The sequence below is a fragment of the Chaetodon trifascialis genome, chromosome 11 (assembly GCF_039877785.1).
Source record: "Chaetodon trifascialis isolate fChaTrf1 chromosome 11, fChaTrf1.hap1, whole genome shotgun sequence".
Taxonomy (NCBI): domain Eukaryota; kingdom Metazoa; phylum Chordata; class Actinopteri; order Chaetodontiformes; family Chaetodontidae; genus Chaetodon; species Chaetodon trifascialis.
In genome coordinates, this window is record NC_092066.1 from 2,281,868 (window position 1) to 2,304,796 (window position 22,929).

General features: G+C 44.4%; 1 protein-coding gene across 2 annotated transcripts; it reads left to right on the plus strand.

The window, feature by feature from the left end:
• The first annotated feature begins 2,176 nt into the window (after positions 1 to 2,176).
• On the plus strand, positions 2,177 to 22,283 carry ranbp9 (RAN binding protein 9). Of its 2 annotated transcripts, none has more exons than XM_070973670.1 (14): positions 2,177 to 2,855; positions 5,392 to 5,503; positions 8,540 to 8,592; positions 10,182 to 10,349; positions 11,990 to 12,012; positions 15,316 to 15,500; positions 17,220 to 17,332; positions 17,571 to 17,679; positions 18,286 to 18,440; positions 19,037 to 19,190; positions 19,724 to 19,845; positions 20,097 to 20,248; positions 20,770 to 20,881; positions 21,019 to 22,283. In XM_070973670.1, exons 1-14 carry the CDS (start codon positions 2,639 to 2,641, stop codon positions 21,147 to 21,149), a joined length of 1,806 nt encoding a protein of 601 aa, XP_070829771.1. In that variant the 5' UTR covers positions 2,177 to 2,638; the 3' UTR covers positions 21,150 to 22,283. The 2 variants fall into 2 exon arrangements, with proteins under 2 accessions (XP_070829771.1, XP_070829772.1); XM_070973671.1 differs by having other exon boundaries at positions 2,219 to 2,855; positions 19,727 to 19,845; positions 21,019 to 21,221.
• The last annotated feature ends 646 nt before the right edge of the window (positions 22,284 to 22,929 follow it).

A 22,929-nucleotide genomic window follows, 5' to 3' on the forward strand; every position in this document is an offset into this window, starting at 1 on the left:
CAATGGCCCATGTAAATATTATTAGGCTGTTAATACTGATGCATTCGTGTGTAAGCAGAGTTTTATTGTTGTAGCTGCTCGAGGTGGAGCTCATTTGATCTGCTTTATATTGCACAGAGTTTGGGTAAAGTCAAATCAATAAAAAGTTGCTTGAAGAAGAACTAGTCAATTAGAGTACAAGTAAAGTACAGTACTTGAGGAAATTAACTTCCTGCCTTTGATTACTGGTTTCGAATACAGGACTTTAATTTGCTCTTCTGTGATTTTAAGTGATCATTTTAAATTTTATGCCATGTTTTTAAGCATTTTTTTTGTCACTGTCATGACGCTGTTAAGCTGTTAACTCCACCCATTGGGCCGATATAAAGCAAACATTGAGGATCTGTTCCCAGAACAGCTTGTCCCCGTTCTCCGTCTGCAGCACACGTTTTGCAGATGATACACAGTCCAGGCCTCTTCCCATTGTGTTTTCCAGGGGACTCTCAATCTGAGCCTGAGCAAGTGCTTCCCTACAGGGAGCGTAACATCATTTCAGATTCCTTTTTGGTGATGCAATGAGCATTCCCACATGTTGGTGTGAGGGACTTTCACAGGCTGTGCAAGTCAAACTGGAAAAAAAACAAAAAAAAAACGCCTGCAGTCTGCCTCATACCTCAGATCAGAGCTACTGGAAACAAGATCAGCATGACAAAACATGATGGACTGAAAGAGTGTTTATATTTTACCTCATTCTTTGGCAATCAGCAACATATATTACTGCCAACCATTTATTAAATTAAACTGTGGTGTATTCAATATTTGTTGTTACAGTGTGTTTTGGCAGGGTGTTACCTAATGAGCAAGGCTGGATTACAGAAGGCCTTCTCAGACCCTCGGGGGTCCCAAAGGTTTTAAGTTCAGTGTGTGTTAATTAGTTTGGGGTAATTTCATCAGCTGTAAATTTGCATGCTCTACAGCACACTGTTAACAGAAAAGATAAGGGCTCCTGCTTTTTTTTTTTTTTTTTTTTTTTTTACAAGATTTGTGGGGAATCAATTACCAGTTACCTCAACTGGTAATTTCAACTAATTTCAATTTCAGTTGAAATTACCAGTTGAGGTTATTGAAAGATCTTGATTTAAGTTAAGTAAGTGCTGATAGTCATTAGCCGAGACCCTGATTTTTCCCTAACCTTAATCAAGTGCTTTAAGTGCCCAAACACAACCATAAAATGTGTTAAGCATGCACCAGCTGCAATGGGCAAAACAAATGAAAGACACAGTCATTCTTTGCAGATATGTTCACTGTCAACATTTTGCAACTCGACAGGTATATTCATTACAAATATTTCCTTATTACACTGATAAAAAACATAACCTGGGCCTGCTGCATTGATTTCAGTACTTTTAACCATCCATTCGTAATCTGTCAATATTATAGAGGTGCAATGCTAAATTGTTGGAGTCCTCTTTTAAAAACATCAGGATATAACGAGGAGGTCAAGAGGGACCCGCAGCTTCTATTTCCCCTGTGCACCCCCAGCAAATTAATACGCCCCGTAACCTGGAAGAAGTTTTAAACAAGCTTCAGAAAGGAAGAATATTGTACAGTGAACATTTACTCTCTTTAATGATAGATAGATAGATAGATAGATAGATAGATAGATAGATAGATAGATAGATAGATAGATAGATAGATAGATAGATAGATAGATAGATAGATAGATAGAAAAAGGGAAATTGCAGTGTTATAGCAGCCAGGTTATATCACAAAATAAGGTAGGTAACAACAAAAATATAATTAAAATCGTAATATATTATGCAATTACTACACCAGAAAAAAAAATACAAGATTAAAAGAAAGACCTTAATCTTTAACTTTAATACATGCTGAATATATACTTTACACTTCACTGTGGTGATAACAATACTACTACTACTACTACTACTACTACTAATAATAATAATAATAATAATAGGAATCATGACAATAATAATAATAATGATAATAATAATAATAGGAATCCTAGTAATAAATTCAGATAAATAAATACAGAATACTGATGATGACTCGCAGACTGTCTGCTTTGTAAACCTACTGATGGGTTAGTTCCTGCCCTGTTTAAACACAACACCGTCCATCACTGAACACTGACTCTTCATTCTGTGTATTTATTTCACATTCCCATAGGAAGTGAGTGGAGCTGCTCTCAGCCAATCAGATTTGCGGATCACGCTCCGACAACAAACAAAAGATCGAGGCTAGCTGAGCTCATTATACTTTGTCGATCCGTCTAGCCTAACGTTAGTTGTTACTTTACTCCTAACAGCGACCATCTCCGCAGTCTTTTAATTACTTTGTTCTCATCCTGCGCGGCAGACAGTCTTCTTCTAGTGTCTGTATTTGTGGCTTTGTGTCAGCTAATGTCAACCTGAGCCATTTCAGCGATCGCTTTGCCTTTGCTGGCCAAGCTAAACGCGTTAGCCAGGTTAGCTACTCGGCTAACCAGCTCTGGCTGCCTCTCAACGGCCAGCGAAGCCAGTTAGCTTAGCCTGCTAGCTAGCTTTGCTAAACCTCCCTCTAAAACTTGACACTGACTGACACAAGTGGCTGTGGCTTGTTGCTGACAAGCCAGTTTACTAAAACTCGTGTCGTAGCCATGTCAGGACAGTCGTCTGGCTGTGGGTTTCTAATGTCGGTTGTTGTGCACGGAGACTCTGCTTTGAACGAGCAGGAAAAGGAGCTCAACCAGCGACTCCGACGGCTCTATCCAGCCGTTAATGAAAACGAGACTCCCCTTCCTCGCTCCTGGAGCCCGAAGGACAAGTTTAGCTACATCGGCCTCTCTCAGAACAATCTCCGTGTACACTATAAAGGTATGACACAAAGACGTACTCAAGTTGGGCACTTTATTGCTCAATGCTTACGCCAAGTTTGCTAACGGTAGCTTAGCTTGACGGTTAGCGGATCAAAGCCAGCTGCCGCTGTGGCTAAAAACAAAGTAAGCTAGGCTAGTAGCTTCATCAACAACAAGGCAGAGGACATCTTGCAACCCGACCAGCTGGCGAGGTGTATCCACAGCCAAAATTGACCTACTAGCTCATTAGCTTCCTAGCTACCCTGTTAACCAGTTTGTCAGCTTTTATGAAGTGTCACCATGAAGCGTACACGGCGGGCAATCATTCAAGCTATCATTTGAAACATAACAAATAACATGTATGCAGACTCGTCCTTAGACGAAGTACTTCTAAAGCTGGTTAGGCTCTATGTGAGTCACATTTTCAGAACGTGTAACGTTAGTAAAGATGGACAAGGGCTAGACATCCCTTCTGGTAGGCTAATGTAGCATTATTAGGTAATTAAATGACAGGAAATGCAGAGTGTCAAATAGCATGATTAGCCTAATCTACTCAGAAGAATTGATAGGCTTCCTGTGAAGTAGCTATTGGTGACAAGGAAGACATCGGTGGTTCTTTTCTCTGCGGGTTTAATATCAAGTGTCTGGTCTGACATTCACGTTGACTAGTTGCTGATCAAAGCTATCAACTGGATTTTTGGCGCAGGCCTACGAGAAAAGGCTAGAGTAAGAAAAAAAGGTGTAACTGTGCTTCCTGGGTGTGTTCTACTATTCTGTGTCTGACCGGCCCTCCTAACACACTCTTCCTTGTTACAGCTAGAATGTTCTGTCCCTGTTCAACAGCTTCACCTGAGTCTCTTACAGCAGGTGTGCAGATGTTGTGTAACTTCAGTATCCACTGCAAACTTTTCCATGAAACGCCTCCATGCACAGGCATTGTTTTTGAACACTGCGTTTCCACAGCGGTGCTAACATGAAAATTTCAGGCCGTCTATGACTAACTAGGCTTTGCTATGTCAAATGTCAGCGTTTTGGCACTCACTGGATGGAATCTGAATCATATTGACATAAATAAGCTGATGATAGAGAAAATGACATTTCGTTAAGGAGAGTCTCGGCCTCGTCTATCATCCTCTATACTTATCAGTCATTAAATGCCTCATCTGCCAATTTAACAGGCTCCTCCGTTAGTTAGTGAAATTATGACGAGCATTTTCCTGAATTTTCAGACATCTAATGGACCAAAGACAGAAAATTATCAGCAGATTACTAAATAATAAAAATTATCATCATTACAGCCCCAAGTATTTTGAGACATTCATTTAGAAAAAAAACTTTGCAGTGGTGTCACACAGGTGAACTTTGTGATGTAGGTCACATTTCTGCAGAAAATGTCTGAGAAAGCAAATAATCTTTAGAACAACTAAAGGACTGAAGTCACTTGATTGAGAAGAAAATTGTATGACAGAAAGCAGGAAAAGGATTTATTATGAAAATTTCAGAATATTCAACACATGCCACGAGCATTTGCGAATCCCAGGTGATACACAAAGTCCAAATAAAAGAATAATGACAGTGCTGTACCTGACTTTGTACCTGCAGATGGCTGATAGTCGACTGTGAGGAACTGAGCTTGAAACAGTTCGACACAAAATTAATCATCCACAAATTTGGTTAGTTATTCAAGTCTTTTGTCAGGCAAAATTGCCAAACATTTGCTCCTTCCAGCTCATCAAAAGTGAGGATTTGCTGCTTTTTGACTTCTTTGTAAGTTGGATGTCTTAAGGTTGTGGACGGCTGATTGGACATGAAAGGAAATTTTCCGACGTTGCCTTGGGCTCTGGTTTTATGATGGGCACTATTTTCAGACATTTTATAGATCAGATGATTAAGCTAAAAAGTGATCAACAGACTGAAAGTGATATTGTTCCAACCTGAGCCTTGAATCTGGCCTCTGTGGGAGATGTTGCACCTCTCATGCTTTCCTCATCTGAAAGGTTCAGCCATCTGGCAACCATTTTGTCGTGAGAACAAATGTAAAATGGAGGTGAAAAGTTTTACTTGAGTCTGTCTGCGTCAGTTCATTTTCCAGATTTGAAGGGGTCTGAGGTGCTCCTGAGCCGAGTCATCCAGATCACTAATTAAACCTGATTCTGGCACAGACTCCTGGTGAGATGGTCGAATTTTAACACAGACTGTTAACCAGCTATGATTTCAACATCAGCGATTTGAGGAAAACATCTCATTATAATTTTATTCATTAGTTATTGAAATGTGATTATTTTTGTAGCTTAAACTCCAGACCTGTACTGTGGTCTGGGTGGTATTAAACACGATGTGTTTGTAAATAGCATAATGATCATTTCTCTCCACAAAAACAGTCAAATGAAATGACACAGTTGCTTGTTGTTTGAGGTCCTCCCAAGGTTTCTTTTCCCCCAAACCATTTTCTTCATCTTCTAAGTAAACATGGCTTGTTTTCAACAGAAAAAATGACTTTATTTAGCTCACATGTAGTAAGATAGAGTGTGTCTGTGTTTTACCCTCACTTGAAGGTCATGGAAAAACCCCTAAAGACGCAGCGTCTGTACGGGCCACCCACCCCATCCCAGCAGCCTGCGGGGTCTACTACTTCGAGGTGAAGATCATCAGTAAAGGCCGAGATGGGTAAGGACACACAACACAGCAAGACATCCCAGAAAGACACGATACGGATTTAGAGAACTTCTAGCTAGGGCTGCAACTTATTGATTAATCAATTGGATTAAAAGATAAACACAAAATTTTATTATTTCCAGCCTTTTGTTCAAAAAACTTAATTTATTCCTGTTTTTCTTGTGCAATGCTCTCTGAAAAAACTTGGCAAGGCAAGTCCAGGCACGCAGCCTGATTCACCAGATGATTTGTTACTCTCGACCATCTTCAAAGTTGTCCTTGGAAACTGTTTGGAAAAGGGCGGGCACTTTGAAAAAAACATACCTAGCAGGGGATTGGATGGACCATCTGTCTCTCACCTTCTGTCACGAGCTAATTTCGACCAATTAGATCAACTAAGAACAAAAATTCTTGCCAAAACCAGTCAGGAGAAGACTGAAAGCCTCTTTTCTATGGAGAAACGCCTTCAGTATCGGTCTTTGCTCTTCTTTCAACGAAGAAGCGCTCTTCTTCTGAACGACCTAAAACATGCCCATAGCTGCCAGTAGCTCCTCACTGGAAGCCGATTGGTTAGAATGACTGCGCTTCAGTCCAGCTGCGTCCAAGATAAGCAGACAAGGCCACTAACTGAATAAAGGAAGTTAATAAGTGAACATTTGGGATGCACTGAGAATTAAAGACAAATGTAATTCATATATTTTTGATCAGACGTTGCTCATGTTTCTGTTGGGAAGAAATAAAGGATTCACTTCAGACTGTCTTTGACTGATGGAACGACAAGTCCAAAACTTTCGTCGTGCTGCAGTGTACTCTGGTGTCTCTCCGATCTAACTTGTTAGTGTTACCTAACAAATCAATGAAATCGATCAGTTGTTGTGGCCCTACCTTGAGCTCTGTGACTTGGCTAAAGGGATGCAATGTCTTGTCTTGGAGAAACACCCTGACACGCCAAATGTTTAGGAAAACCTCCCACGTGCCATATGCGCTTTGGCTGCCTAACCTTGTCTTCCTAATGTGATACTAGAAGGCTATGAGGATGACGAGGATGAAGATTTCTCATGACACACTTTCTTTGTAAGAACCCCACAGTTATTTGAAGTTTTCTGTCGAAGTTATGAACATAACCATAACCAAATTCAGCAGATTACGTATTTGACAAACTGTTTTGAGCAACGTTTGCTGTGATTTTTTTATTTTTTTTTGGTCAACATCCCTGAGCCAAATAAAACGTCCTGTCAGCATTTTACATCCTCATGTAACCTGACAGGCTTACACCAGCTAACATGAACTAACACACTGCAGATTTGTTTGGACAGTCGACTGATAAAACATAAGAAAAACAGACTTGCTGGTTGACCAACATGTCAGCTCCGACTCGCCGCGTCCCCAGGACAAATGGATGGAACAGCATCAGGCGTCAACACGAGTTTTGTTTTTGTGTACAAATTTCAAACCAGTGCTCTGGAAAAGTGGTCATATACGAAGGCTCGCCATTCGTCCTTGTGTAACTTTAAGGAAGCAGAACACGCCTCTGCCATCCTTTTGAAGATGGTGAAACTTGGCTTGAAAAGTAAAGATGTGTAGCAGCACCTGTTCTCCCCTCTGGTACCCCTCAGAAAGCACCACCCCGTGAACTGACGGGATTGGATGTGACGTATGAAACCCTGCTGTCTGAATCCGCGTTTCTAGTCGACTGCTTATTCCACTCATGATATGTCTTGTAGCACATAAAAAAATGCCGTATGGACACGTTAACAAGGTTAAAAACTTGAGTAAAGATACATGAGTGTGTTAACCAAATCCACATGCAACACAGCTGTATATCCACAACATAGTTGTTATGAATTTTGCCCTGTTAATTGGGGTAAGAGGAAGAATTTAATTTGTCTTTATAGGAAAAAAAAGCTAAACAGGAGATTAGGGTCCTATTGTCCTTCCCTTCATACATATTTAGTCACTCGAGGCGCTCCTACATGAATCCTGATTCAGGTAGTGCTTTGTTTACCTTGTAGGATCCCAAACTGTAAATAACTGAGTGGTTTTGTGATGCATCGTGACTGAGTCATTAGACAAGGTTATTCAATACATGCCCTGTATAGCAAATGAGGTTTTAAGAAATCCATTATGAGTAGACTGCACAACACAAAAATATCTAATGAGGAGAAAGCTCGATTAACATCTTAACGGGGCTAGAGGCCAATTTGTAATCGTAAATCGAGACTTTAGCCTCTAAAGGGCCTCATTTTATAGTGTAGCAGCCACAAGTCCCATGACGTCACTGTTTGTTTTCAACTAATGCACCTTCCTTGACCCAAGATGTCTGACTACGATGATTATCCAAAAAATAATTACCGTATTCATAATTTTAATGAAGTATTAAAGTGTTTCAGCTCCACCAGCAGCTCAGGCTCTGATGGTGGCAATGAATGATGGTCTGTCTGTGAACACATGTAAGAAATACAGATGTTGGATGGATTTTTTTTTGGTACACATTCATGGTCCTAAGAAGATGAAACCTCATCACTGAGGTGATCGCCTGGCCTTTCATTTAGTACCTCTAGCTGGTCAAAATGTCCCCATCTTCAGTGGCTTTGGTGCCATTATTTGAATTGCCAGGCAACAGTACAGACCAAATATTTTCTGTAGCATCAAAATGTCCACAATACCTGAAGAATACACAAAACACGGCAGCTCACACGGCCCACATGCCACAGGAAAACAGAATTCTCCTCATCTTGCAGCTTGTCTTTCTGTTTCCTGGGTAGTTAATGCACATCTGATGGTGGGGGGGTGTACGACTAGCCACCATGACACCGTGCACTTTACCTTCAGGGGCACTGTGTAAAGCATAAACAGAGCTTAATGCTAGCACAATGTGCTAATGTTAGCATGCTAAGTATTACTTGATAAATCTTAGCACTTTAGCAGGCTAGCTGTTAGCACCACTAGCGATGAGGGTGTCTGCTGTGTTCTGAGCTTTCAAACTTGGTGACTGGACACTGTTTTCTTTAACTTGTCCAAATAAACTCTGAACTGTCTGTTCCACAGGTACATGGGCATCGGCCTGTCAGCTCAGGGCGTAAACATGAACAGACTCCCTGGTAAGATGACACTTGGTGTGTGCTTGTTCTGTCTTAAGTGTTCATTGCTTCAGCTTTTGGGTGTGCCAGTAAGAATTTGTCTGTTTGCTTATGCCACTGTCTGTCTGCTGTATGTATTGTCTGGTAGAGATTGGCCTTGGATGCAGCAGGTGTAGGTGTGACTGTAAATAACGTGACGAGTAACACAAACCTGAAGTAGAGGAATGGCAGCGATATGTTTGAGTTACTTCGAGAAACAGTATGTCTAATAAATTATGCTTTGGTCGTCCTGAGAGTACTGACACTTACTTTCTTCCTGATCAGTACATTTTCTGCCACATTTCTGTAATAACCAAATAAAAGATTTAAGGGAAAGTTTGACATTTGCTTGTTCTCTTTGCCATGATATGGTACCATTGAGGCAGCATTGGTACATTTTGGAGCTGTGTGCTCCACAGGGGTTATCAGGCCAAACAGGACCCCTTCACTGGTCTGACATGTGAACCCGCCCAGGAGCTCCAGTCTCTTTGTACAGAGATAACAGGAGGCCCAGAGCAGACTGCAGAGTCCCAGCTGATTGATAGACGCAAATGAAAATTCGCTAATTGCGAGGAACTGATGCCAAACTCCTTCAGAGCTGAGTGCTCTCTTCCACTGATGAATGTGGCGATGGCAGGATTACCTCTGCAGCTCAGCAGTAAGTCAGGATCCTGCCACGTGGGTTTCTAACGTTCAAACAGCCCTGAAGCTGTCCATGCTGCAGCAGAGGCTGCTTCTTCCTCCCCTCGCACCAAGAAAATTACTTTTGTGTTTAATTCACGAAAATCTTACATTCAGAGTAAGTGATATTTCCTCAATTTAATTAAAGAGTACAAGCAAAAATGGCCTGTAGGTGTTAAAATCAACAGTCAAAGGAGGAAATTGAGGTCAAAATGCAGTCGCAGTGAAAACAGCAAGCTGTCCCAGTAATTTGAAAAGACTCATGTCCAAGGTTCAGCTCCCTTAGTGCCTATCAGGAATAATGACAAAGCGGTTCTGCTTTTGTCCGGGCTCCATATCCAAGTTTTAAAAACCAAAGCCTGATTTTCTGACTGCAAAATGAATGGCAGGGTTGGATTTCTCGTGTTGCAGTGAAATGTCAGCGTTTTGGTTGACATCTTTTCATTGCAGCTGTTATTTTTGACAGGTTTTGGTTGATAGGAGACAGCGCAGGTTGGTTGAAACTCTTCTGCAGAATTACTTTGTTTATTCACACATTCACGCTGCATTTGAATGATTTAGCAGAGCTTGGTTACAGCGTTAGCTTTTTTGAACACTTGGTCTGTGTTATTGGTCACAAGCGCCTGGAGTTTTGAAACACTACACAGGAAAGAAACTCCTGAGCAGTGCTAAGTGATGGCCCTTCCTCTTCTGTGTAATTAGTTGCAGCATGTTTCCTCTTCAGGACAAGTTGTGTCCGTGTTGCTGTTTTGATTCAACTCAACTTTGTTTGTTCTGCATTTTTGCCTGTTTGTGTTTCAAATGTAGTTAAAGAACGAACCATCTGTTGGGTTATGATGCCTTTTTACTACCTGCACAGTGCTCTTATTCTGACACTTAACATCCCTCAGGTTGGGACAAGCACTCATACGGTTACCACGGAGACGATGGCCACTCCTTCTGCTCCTCCGGCACCGGGCAGCCCTACGGACCCACGTTTACGACAGGAGACGTCATCGGCTGCTGCGTTAACCTCATCAACAACACCTGCTTCTACACAAAGAACGGCCACAGCCTAGGTAAGGATCTCAACAAGCCATTGCATGAGCCTGTGAAGAAGTCCTGCCAGTGGACGGTAATGATGGACTGGTGTTTAATACTTGGTGCATCAGAGGGCAGCATCACTTGAACAAGTTATTTAAAAGGGAGGTCATCTTGAGCTAACTGCTACTAACTGCTAATCTGCTGTCATTTCTATGAAAAAATCAAATAACTTTTAATGTCCAACTGAAGTTTCGTTATTGTCTGCTGCATCATGCAGACCTGCAGGTATCTGCTCTGTGAAACACTTGTTCTGTGTTCTACTTTGAGAAAGTAGTATTTTATGTATTTTTTTGGTTTCATGATGGAGCCCCCTGTTTTTGCACTAATTCACCGGAAACCCTTAGGACTACGTCTATGTAGGCAGGGAGCTTGTTTCCATATAGCCAATCAAATGTTGCATAATGCAGTAACGTCCGCCTTCTGCTGTAGACAGAGCAAACAGCCACAGTGAGCCAGACGGCGGCCTGCTGCACAACACAAGAGCCACAGACTGTGACGTCTCTTATCTATGACGAACGACACACACGGACACGTCTTGTCCTGCACCACAGCTTGAAAAAGCAACAAAATAAACATTTGCTGGGGAAAAGTGCATTTCTAACATGGGCTAGCTGCTGATTAGCTGCAGCACATTATACAGCATGTAAACTCACCTGCAAATGTCTCGTGGTCCTTACTCGTCAGTGCTACCTACAACGCTCTGACCAGGCCTAAGACTGTTGCCTGCAGGCTGCTGTCAGTCAAGCACTGACACGTCCCTGCAGCTGGCCTGAACAAAAGGGAACGTTTCCCCAAAGACCTTTAAAACATGTTGACATCATTGTTGAGTGTAGAAGGGGATGAGTAAATGTGATTTCAGCTGCACTTATATTTAGCGCTTTTCAAGGTGCCTCAGACGGCGCCCCACTTCAGGCAGAAATTCCAGATAAAAAAGGGTTCAGGGACCCTCCTGCTCACGAGAAACCAGGTTGTCTGGAGAAGTTAAGTTAGCACAGTAAATCAGGGAGTTTGTTTACATGCACTGTAATAACCTGGCTACTGGTTAACGCACATTAACATAGAGCTCATGGGTCATTTCCTCCTCTGCCTACCAGACTGGCTTCAGCTGAAGTTCCACCGAGGAAGAGCAAAGTTTTTACTTGCTGGTCAAAAATTATTTGAATGTTCCCAATAACCTACTGTTGAACTGCAGAAAGTGACATTTTTATGTATTGTACTTTCAGTCTGACATTAGGTTGAATCCTTTTAAACACAGGAGCTCACTGCTTAGAGTCACAGTCTTGTCTTTTGTTCCTCTGCACTGTACAAATTCAACCTTTTACCTGCTGCTGCAGCAGTACTCTGCCTGGGTGACTGTGCTGCTAAAGCCATGTGAACCAGGCTTCTCTGACCCAGATAAAGGAACCTGTCTTTCTAATTCACACGACATTTAAGAAATCAGGTTATTGCAGAAAGACGATAATAACCAGACTACCTCAGTACCTGTAAACACACTCTCTGTGGCCTCCTGGTATGTATAGAAGTGGAAAGGACACTTCTCCTTCACACTGACACACTCTCTCTCTCTCTCTCTCTCTCTCTCTCTCTCTCTCTCTCTCCCTCTCTCCCTCTGCAGGTATTGCCTTCACAGACCTACCAGTAAGTACCCATATTTTGTTCACTCCTGTGATGTCCTCTGCTCACTTTTCATGATTAATCAGAACTGTAGAGCAATTGGCTATTTATAGAAATGAAATGTTTGATTTCCTGCTGTAGTCAAAATGTTTATGCTCTCTAAAATCGATTGGAGGCTGGAAAGCGTGTGAGCTCCAGATGTTCATGATCAAGGAGGAAAAAATGGCTCACATGGGGGAGGAAGTCTGGACACACCTCATCCTCTGACACCTGAAAACAGGACATTGTAAAGTATTACAAAGCACATCATTTGAGGTTTTGTGTGCAGCACAAAGTGACAGCGTTGGTTATGTGCTGTCCAGGAATAACTGGGGCCAAATCCCACCAGTGGATACAAGAAAAAGGCCATCCAAAGTTTACAGCTCCAGAACAGTATCCTCACCTGTATCCTGGAGAAGCCATCCCGTGCATGTAGGGGCTCCCCGACATTCACAAAGAAGGAACTCCCCATGATGGAGATGGTGGAAACTGTAAGGAAGCAACTGTTACATAGCAGCATCCTCGACAATAGATCCAGCCTCTGCGTAGACCAGATGTGCAAACTGCTGGACCTCTCACACAGCTGGGCTTTCACAGATAAAAGCGTGGCTCTGCCACGGGATCACCAGTATCTCCTGCTGTGGCGAGCCTCTACATGGGAGAAGTAGAAGGCAGATCAATGAACTCCTTCAGAGGAACGGCACTGAGCCAGAGTTTAGATTCAGAGTCAAACTGAAAACCCAGGAAGTGCAAGACTTAACAGAACTGCAGTAACATCAAGTTTGGAGATATCAGAGCGCTACAACATGAAGCTGATGCTGACACAGGAGGACCGCTGACCTTCACCATGACCACACCGAGGTTAAACACCTGGGATTCCCCAACAGAACTGAAGAATCCTGCTGGATAGGCAGCACGCTAGCATCTATGACCAAGCCCAGTTGCCTCAGATTCAGCTCTCCTTGGATGATTATGACCTGGTTGACTGAGTATCGTCACAGACAACACTCAGACCAGGTCTCACTTGAGTTGAGATCAAGATGACGCTCCAGAACGCGTGAAATCAATCTTGTCTTACCTCGAAGCATCTGTGTTCTTGTACTCACAGTCTACAGTTGTACAGTTGTCCTTCCTGCTTTGCTAAGACACTTTCTGTGTATTTCCTCTTCAGCTTTCAGGCAACCGTCCAGACTCTGTTATCTAGTCATTTCCAAAACGTGCTCTTCACAACCTGCCCAGCACAAACAAACCCTAAAAACAGGTTAAGTCTGCCAGTAGCTGGTGAAGAAAGCAAAACGTTTAGCGGATAAATAGCCAAATATCTTTGTCAGCGCTCAGGAATTCTTCAGGTGGTCGGAAACATGACTCCTAATGCTCCCGTTGCTCCATGTCTGCTGTGTAATTACACAAAGTGTTTGTTAAATCATACTATGATGCTGTCATATGTCAGTGTCGTGTTTACAGCTTGTTTGGCTGACCCCAAGTGGCCAGAAAATGAATTCTTTAGTTGAAGTTTAAATACCTACTACTATTATAATAGTAATAAGTCTATTTACGAACTGAATGTGTGCGAACAGGACATCGCTTGTTTTGCTTTGTGCTGTCGTGGCTTCTCGTCTCGAGGCGAGTCTCACTCCCGTCGCCTTCGTTATGTGAACACCACCCACACCGCGTAGACATTAATTCTAATGGGATTCGTGCATGTATGAACCGCGCTCAGACGTGAGGGAGATTCTTGTTTTTAGTGTTTTTTCTCCCTTCTTGCTCGGTAGCAAAATGAAATCTGGGCCGAAGAAAATAAGACTCTTAGCCACAACAATAATCCATTGAGCAGCAAACAGGCTTGGCGGCGAGCCAGACATTCATGATCCTCCAGAGTTGTGCAGTGAAGTGCGTCACCTCGGCACAGCTGACCTTTGTGGTTATTGGACCATGACAAAGGCAACTCTGAGGGAGACGCTCACACACACACACACACACACACACACACACACACACACACACACACACACACACACACACACACACACACCTTTTGCACTGCTGTTCTTATGAGGACCTTGACTGAATATACTCATTCCCTAACCTTTAACCTACTGCCTAACTGCATTTTAAATCAGCTCCTCCACTCTGAAATATCATGAACATTTCCTCTAAGATGAGATTTAGTCCTGTTTGTCTCCTGAAGACTAGTCCTAACCCGTCCTCTCAGGACAATCGTACCAACCCAAGAGCAATCGCACATCCGCTCATCATGTGAACGCCTCTTTTCTGTCATCGCCTCCTCTGATCAAATCAAGGCTGTGATTAGTTTGGTAGGATGGTGGAACAGTGTACCCACACAAGCCTCCTCGCCACATGTTTGTGTTTATCTCCTCATCCTGTCATCACAGATGCCATCAGGGACTTTAAAAAGCCAAACGGCTCTTCCCAGGAACAACACACTGACATGCTTAACCCTCAGCGTGCAACAAGTCGCTCTGTAACTGAGCACAGAGGACACTTCCTGTCCAACGTGTAGCTGTCTGCATGTCTGTCAGAACACATTTGTACTAATCCAGAGGAAATCATTAAATCATAAAACAATATGTAATTCACTTCATATTTTCAGTAAAGCCTCTTAAACTACTTTGTTTTACAGCGGTGTAGACGGTCCCTTCTTTGTCTCGATGCCCAGATTTGAAAGTTTTGGAGTTGGTGGTGCCAGGTCTCTGTTCTGTTGTGGTGTCCTTACCAAGAGCCTGGCTGATGTTTAGCTTAGCTTAGCTTTGGATTTTCTCATCAACCAACATTGACATCCTAGAAAAGTGTTGTCTGTGTTTCTAAAGCCTGATCTGTCTTCTACCGCTGTGCCACAGAGTTCCACTGTTGTCCAAAAACTATTAAAGCAGTAGATTGGGAAGCTGAAGATGGTGCAGGTCAGAGATGTGAGCACCTGGCAGTATAATCACTGCGTCACTGGTTCTTAAGAACAGATGGTTCATTGATCAGCTTGATAGATGTATTATGGTCTATCTTTGCAGTATGAATCTTACTTACTGCCCTGTAAGTCACAGGAGTTTGAATCCTTTCGCCCTGCTAGTGCGAATTTATTGTGGAATCTTTCGCCAGCTGGTAAAATAGAGTTTTACGGGCTAATTGTCGACAAAAGCTCATTTCCTGAGATTTTCTGTTTTCCTGTTTTGCCTCTCATTGTTTCCTGTTTGGATTTATTGTCCAGATTACATTCCCAAACTCCGTTTCCTCTGTCATCCTAATTCTTCTCTCTCTAATCTCTCTCCATTGCAGCCTAACTTGTACCCGACCGTAGGCCTTCAGACTCCAGGGGAGGTGGTGGACGCAAATTTTGGCCAGCACCCCTTCGTGTTTGACATTGAGGACTACATGCGAGAGTGGAGGACAAAGATCCAGGCCCAGATCGACCGCTGCCCCATCGGAGAGCGCGAGGGCGAGTGGCAGTCCATGATCCAGAAGTAAGTTCTCTGCCGAGTCATGGGGTTCGGATTTTGGACGATTCTGGCAGCTTATTTTTTTCCAGTTAAGTCGAGTGTTTTAGTTTTAGTCACACTTTTAATAGTTTTAATCAACAAAAGCTAAAATATCTTGGTCTAATATCCATCTGTAGAACTTTAGTGTCATTTTTGTTTTTAAATGTTTTTGAGGCGTTGTGAGGCTTATCGTCATCTTTGGTGTGTTGGGATAGGTTAGCAGCAAAAGCGCTGTTTGTTGCTAACCCGGTCTGTTCAGGTATTTCGGTTGCTCCGCTTCCACTTTCATTGTTTAATTTCAGGTCGATATTGCAGGCACTGTTAGGTCAATTAAAAAGTCTTGGTCAGATTAGGTCACAGTCGCCCCAAGGCTGTCAACAAATATTCTGAATTCAAATCCATACCCCAATTGTAAAATGATCCATTCAGTTAAAATTTGACTGACAGCAAAGCAGCAGCTGGCTGCGGTGAAGACACGGGGGTCTCCATTGTGCAGTAATTACATTTTACATTTTATTCTCCTTCTGAATGAGGTTTGAGCGTCTTAGCCGTCAGCTCGCTCAGCACAAACCTGCCTGCAGGACACTCTCTGTCAGAATGTGGTCTGTGAAAGCTACCTGATGGCCATCCAAACTCCGCCGAGGAACACTAACTTAATCCAAGCACATTTGTTCTCGCAGCTCATCCAGTTTTGCATGTTTGTAGCTGTGATGGCTCTTGAGATTCGCCTTTGTCATCACTGCGAGCTTGTCCACACACACACACACACACACTAAAACACACCAGCTTGCCTTTTAATTAAGAGTGCACCAACATCAGGCTTAGTCTGAGCTAACTGGAGGTTTTTAGTTCACTGTATGTTTTATCGGCTGTATTGATCCTATGGGTACACTGAAGCTGAGCATTGGGAGTACTGGCTGCATTTGATGCCGTAGGTGACAGGAAATTCCAGCTGACGTGGCGTGGATCAAGGCCCAGACGGCCCACGTCCTCATCAGAGAGCAGGAGCTGTGGGACTGGGTTTCTCTTCATGCCATGCCCTGATGGGATTAGCTCTCTGTTGCTATGATTACTTGTCCTGAATGGATTTAATCTCCATTTGATGGGGATTGGGTTTGAGGGTGGTGTGGAGTGGAGGGAGCCATTGCCTTTATCCAGGAAATTCGCCTCACAGCCTGGGATTGAAAACAGGAAGTTTTTAAGCTCACGTCAGCTTGATGGGTGGGAAGAGTTGATGTCTTTGTAGAGCAACTGTAACATGACGACAAGCCGGCGAGAGCGGAGGCCTCTGATCACAAATCCTCCTGCAAACACTGCCGGCCGCGTCAACAGAGTTCAGCTTTAGAGATGCTTGTGTGCAAATAATAACGCTGATGCACTGAAGGAACCTGTCACCTTAGTGCTCATTAATGGGGAGGTCAGACGATCACAGAGATTAGAAACAAGCTAGCGTTTCCAGGTGAAAACAAAAGCGAACAGTACAGCTGTTCAGTCCTCATCAGAAGGTTGAGTTTGCTCAGTTGCCACAATCCAAGCTGTAGTAAACCGAAAAGAACCGTAAACTGAAATTTTTGTTTTTGGGTGTGATCCGATTATATTTGTGTTTATATACTCACAGTAAACAGCTATGTACTACGTATTTCTCCTGCTCCTGCGTCTAATCACGGAGTGTACTTTGGCTTTTCTTGTCTCTCGCCTCGTCAGGATGGTGGCTTCCTACCTGGTGCATCACAGCTATTGTGCAACAGCTGAAGCCTTTGCCAAATCCACAGACCAGGCCGTGCACGAGGAGCTGGCCTCCATCAAAAACAGACAGAGTGAGTCGCCGTGTCAGCGTGTTTCTAAATGATGCCGCTACCAGGAGGTCTCTCGTCAGGCTGTATGTGCATTAGCATTGTATTTGAAAATGGACACCACAGAAGAAGAAAGTTACCAGTTTCTCTGTTGACATTGAAAATATTATTAAATCTCAAACTAATGTAGGTGCCAGGACAAACAGCATCACCTCTGGAAAACACGCTAAGTGTTGTTAACGTGTTCGCTGTCGGTCTGCAGAGATCCAGAAACTGGTGCTGTCAGGTAGAATGGGCGAGGCCATCGAGACCACCCAGCAGCTCTACCCCAACCTCCTGGAGAGGAACCCAGACCTTCTCTTCATGCTCAAGTAAGACCGGCTTTAAGCTTCACTGAGGCTGATAAATGTGTCGCGATTGTGTTATTGATTTTGTTTTCTAGCTTTATTTTGAAAGGAGCTTCAGTCGCAGCTTGCTGGTGAACTTGCAGCTATGAATTCTGTGCTGTTTATTTTATGCCCGTAACGGCTTTAGGGCTGCAAGTCAGCGGTTTGCTCTGTTGAAAGAAGCTGATTTTATTACACAGATTACTGATTTATTTAAAGCACGGATGGAAGAAGATTTCTGAAAACCAAAACTTTGTTTCATTTCGTAATTCTTAATTGGTGTTTTTTTTCTCCATCTGTAAATTGACGAACTCTTTTCCGTGTTCATGGCTTCATACTTAATATTCCAAATCATTTCTTTCCTGTCATCTTTGATTGGTCTCTGCTACATTTTGTTTTTATACCCTTTCTTTCTTCCCTCCCTTCTGTGATTCTCTTCTCGTCTTTGTTTATTTCTGTGTGCTCTTTTAATTCAATCTTTGCTTCTTTTTGTCCGTACTACTTTCCTTTTTCCTTTCCACCTTTTTCCTTTCCTTCCATCCTGTCTCTCTGTCCTCCCTCCCTCCCTCCCTCCCTCCCCTGCATCCTCAGGGTGAGACAGTTTATAGAGATGGTGAATGGAACAGACAGTGAGGTGAGGTGTCTGGGAGGCCGCAGCCCAAAGTCTCAGGACAGTTACCCCGGCTCCCCCCGACCCTTCAGCAGCCCCAGCCACAAAGCCAGCAGCTCCCAGCCCTACCTCCCAGGTACGGTCCAGCTGTGCTCTGCATACTCACATCTGGAGATCAGAACATGCCTCGAGTCCATCCAGAGTGCAAATACTGCTCCACTTTACATCCAGTGAGCACAGTTACCTTTTTATAGCCCGGCCTCTGTTCTGCACAGTGTGCTGAGAATGATCGCACTCATGCTTTGAGATATTAACTGACAGATCAACATTTTTTTATTGGCTGACATACAGACAGCATCTGGATCAACAGCTGTGCAGGCATTCATTGACTTAACATTTATCTTCAGGTAGCTTCAGGTAGTTAATGTGAGTGACACAGATCAGTCTCTGATTGGAAGCTGCGACGTGAAGACGGCATGTTTGGAGTTCTTATGATTCTAGGTGTTTCGGCAACATTTAATAATCAGGCTGAATCACAATTTCCTTAAAGTTGGGCGTTAGGTGATTATTTGAGTTAATAATAGTTTTGACAAATTCAGGCTTTGCTGCAGGAAAAGAGAGCTGCACCTTTTTAATGAGCGAGAATCCCTTGGAACCCGTCGTCATGTTCAGCTTTCTCTGTTATCGAGTGCGTCAAACAAATGTCCGTCTTTCACCCTGCTTGTGTTTTAGGGTTCGACAGCAACTGCTGTAATGGTGTGACGTCTAATAAGAGCCACAGCTCGTCCCCTCACAGTCACAAGCCCTGCCCCCCAGGCTCCGGCTCCACCCTCCCAGCCTCTGACGTTAGCCTCAACGGGAGCCGCAGCCAACAGCCCATAACCAGGTACTGAGAGAAGCCACAGAGTGCAAACAGCATCTCTTTTCATCTGCTTATGAAGCTCAATTTGTGCTTCCAACACGCAGACAGAGAAGCTTGAATCCACATTTCAGCTTAAGACCACACAGCTGATACAATTGCTGCAAACTCAGCAAGAGTTCATTGTCTTACCTCAATTCTCTGCAGATATTCTGGTTTAGATTTACTCCCACAGCTTGGCTTTTGTAAAGCAGTACACTGTGATGTCACTGGTGGGCGTGGTCACAGGTGTGACAGAGCACACTGCAGACCACGCCCACCAGCCACGCTGGGTGTAACACCATCTACACAGCACTCTGACCTCCTGATTAGATCATTGGGTCTGCAGCAGGCCAGGGGATTCATGTAGGCGTCATTTAGCGGTTTGCTTTTACACTCATGTCACAAAATCAGATGACTAAACTAACCGTCGACCCTGCTGACCGTGTGCTGAGGAGGAACCGGTGAGCTGTCTCACTCACTCACTGTCTCTCTGCCTTTTTCTTTACGCCTTCCCTCAGTAGCGATGTGGACATGGAGGTTGACCACTTCACCAATGGAGTGACAGAATCGTCCTCCAATGGTTTCCTCAACGGCAGCTCCAAACACACCACCGAGCCCGACGACTGTGACGCAGACATGGGTGAGTGTGTGTTTAGAGGGGTTGTTTATCAGCATTGCATCGTGCCCCCGGTCGCCTCGTACTTTTGTGCCTGGGTTGATGAAGCTGTGCGTTCGAGCAGCCTCTTTGGCAGGAGGTCTGCTCTCTTTTTAAACATCTCGTTTCCATGCTGCTGTCATTGCAAGTCGCTGGGTAAGCGCTCCAGCTAAGTGCCTGTACTGTGAATGTACCATCACATCCGTCCCACATTAAAACTGGCTATGGCTCCGCAGAGGTGGAGTCCGCTCAGTCCAAGAGGCAGCTGTGTGGCGGGAGCCAGGCGGCCATCGAGAGAATGATCCACTTCGGCAGGGAGCTCCAGAGCATGAGCGAACACCTCCGCCGCGAGTGTGGCAAGAACTCAGCCAACAAGAAGATGCTCAAGGTAACAGATGTCAGCGAGCGAGCCTGACCCACGCTGAGGAGGCTCTTTGTTGAACTGAACCGTGTCTTTGTTCATGTTTGAGCTGCGGTCATGTCAGTTAGCTTAGTTCAGTTAGTTAGCTAGTTAACTTAGAAAAATGCAAGTTAAAAAGAAGGTTTTGTTTCAAGTAGTTAAATGTAGGCACTGTGATAGCAGTCTGATGAATAATTTCATGTAATATGTTATTAAGTGCACTCGAGTGATTTCGGAGTGGGCGGTTAGGCTAGCCCTTTCCCCGTTTCCAGGCTTAGTGCTAAGTTTAGCTTAGTAGCAGTAGTTTCATACTTGTCAGCTAGCGAGTATTTCCCAAAATGTTGACCTTCCTTTAAGAGTGAAAGTCCAAGAAGACAGAACAATCCAACCTGTGATGACACAGGAATGTGTGCTAATGCCTGATGGTGTGAGACCATGTGGACGGGAAAGGCAGCGGCGTGCTGTGGTCTGATCGGTGACTGTCGGTGATTGTCTGTCTCCCGCTGCAGGATGCGTTCAGCCTGCTGGCCTATTCAGACCCCTGGAACAGCCCGGTCGGCTACCAGCTGGACGCCATTCAGAGAGAGCCGGTCTGCTCCACCCTCAACAGTGCAATATTAGGTAGGTCAGCTGTCCACGCCGTCAGCCCGCACATCATTTCAGTTTTGTCTGCTGCCCGACGAGTCACACCTCCTCGCTCGCACTTTGGCGTCTGCAGTTCTGACTTTGCTCCTCCTCTCCCTCCTCTTTCTCCGCAGAGACTCACAACCTGCCCAAGCAGCCCCCCCTGGCCCAGGCCGTGGGTCAGGCCGCCCAGTGCCTCGCCATCATGGCACGAACTGGCAGCGGCTCCTGCGCCTTCGCCTCTGTGGACGATTACCTGCACTAGCCCTGTACACACACACACACACACACACACACACACACACACACACACACACACACACACACACACACACAGTCTGAGGACCTGTCCAGAAAGGGCTCCTTGCACCTCCTCCATCAGTGTAGTCATATTAGCTGAGGAGTCGCTCCTCTGCACGATAACGAGTAGTAGAAAGTTAACCACCTCACTCGCTTCTTGTTCTGCTTTTACCGATCGGCATGAACTCCACCGAGGACCAGGAGTCGTTTCCGGGCAGATCTTTAGACTGCCAACACACACCTCATACATTCAAAACACCGACACACACCGACACACACACACACACCACCTCCCCTTCCATCGTAAATATGAAATTACACCTCCACCGCGGTTGGCCTCGCAAACCCCCACCTCCAGCCCTCCGAGGCTGCGTCTGCATCGTTCTGACTGACAGCGGGGACGCCAGCCGAGAGTAGCCGACTTGAAAATACTTGGAGAGCCGAACTGGTGTGGACTCGCTGCAGATACCCAGCCTCCGCACACCCGGGGGGCGTCAGACCAGGACAGACTGACAGAAAACCCCCGGTCAGTATAAATGGAAAAATAAGAAAAAAAAAAACAAGAAAAAAGAGAACAGACGAGTGACCGCCATGGCCGACCACCTTTAACGTGGTCCCTGTAAACCTGGCTTAACGGGCAAACGCGCACACACCAAACACACGCAGACAAGCGAACACGGAGGCCGAGCGCTCGAGGCTCCATTAGGGACGGCCTACCCCCCTTCACCCCCGCACCGACTCCCCTCCCCCCGCCCTCCTTCCACTCACGCCTGGACAGCGGCGGAGGTTTGTGTGACGCATGTGGACTCGGGACTTCGAAGAAGCCGGAGAGAATCTACAGTCTTGACTCAACGTTCCCTGTTTTTAACCTTTTGTTTTGTTTTTCATGGCGACGCGGGGGGACGGGTGGTCACCTGGCTCTTGTTTTGTTTTTAGTTTTTCCAGGTTTACAAGGCATGGTGCAGACGATGATTATTATTATTATTATTATTCTAATTATCATTATATTAATTATTGTTACTTGCATTCACAGTATATTTGTTGAGCGCCAGCAAGAGCAAGATCCACCAACTTATAATAAAGGTCCCAATTCCACCGATTACCAGTGACAAGCGTGTGTACATGTTAACATTTATATATGAATTTAACAAAATGGAATTATATCAATAGAGTGAGATATTTAGTTATCAAATGAAAGGAAATCATTGAAGAAAAACAATCCTTTAACGCTTTGTACTGACACCAGTGGCTCCTGAAGCGTGCTGGTTGTTTCTCGTCTGTACAAGTTTTTATGTTTCCTGTCTGTCGACTCCGGGGTTCCTACGCAGGTGCAAAGCTCGTGCACTGGACCATTTCCAGCTCTGTCAGAGTTTGGAAAACAGCTCGTGTTTCATGCTGAAACAGAGTTTTACAGCTTTCGTTTCACATGTTGGGGTACGTGCTGTGAGGCGATCTGTCTCGACTGCAGCCGGGGGCTGAATCAGGCGTTAACGGGGATCAAACCTCAGACACGTTTCTGAGATGGAAACCCAGCGTAGGAACCCTGTGATGATCTCTGACCCTGCTTTACTGGTTTCCCCCAAACCCCCAGCTGCACAGCAGGTTTGATGCAAACATTGTTGATCTTTATTTTCGTATCGATGTCTATGCTAATCCTTAACCCACAAAGAACTCAGGAGCCAAAATGTCCGTTTGTTCCTCCTCCTCGGTTTAGAATAGGAAGGTCCCACCGAGCAGCCGACCGG

Bases quoted from the DNA above. Each gene is read 5' to 3' on its own strand.
- ranbp9 (XM_070973670.1), top strand. From the start codon at position 2,639: ATGTCAGGACAGTCGTCTGGCTGTGGGTTTCTAATGTCGGTTGTTGTG. The intron at 15,501-17,219 runs GTAAGTTCTCTG...TCGCCTCGTCAG, and splicing joins TGGCAGTCCATGATCCAGAA to GATGGTGGCTTCCTACCTGG. The intron at 18,441-19,036 runs GTACGGTCCAGC...CTTGTGTTTTAG, and splicing joins CTCCCAGCCCTACCTCCCAG to GGTTCGACAGCAACTGCTGT.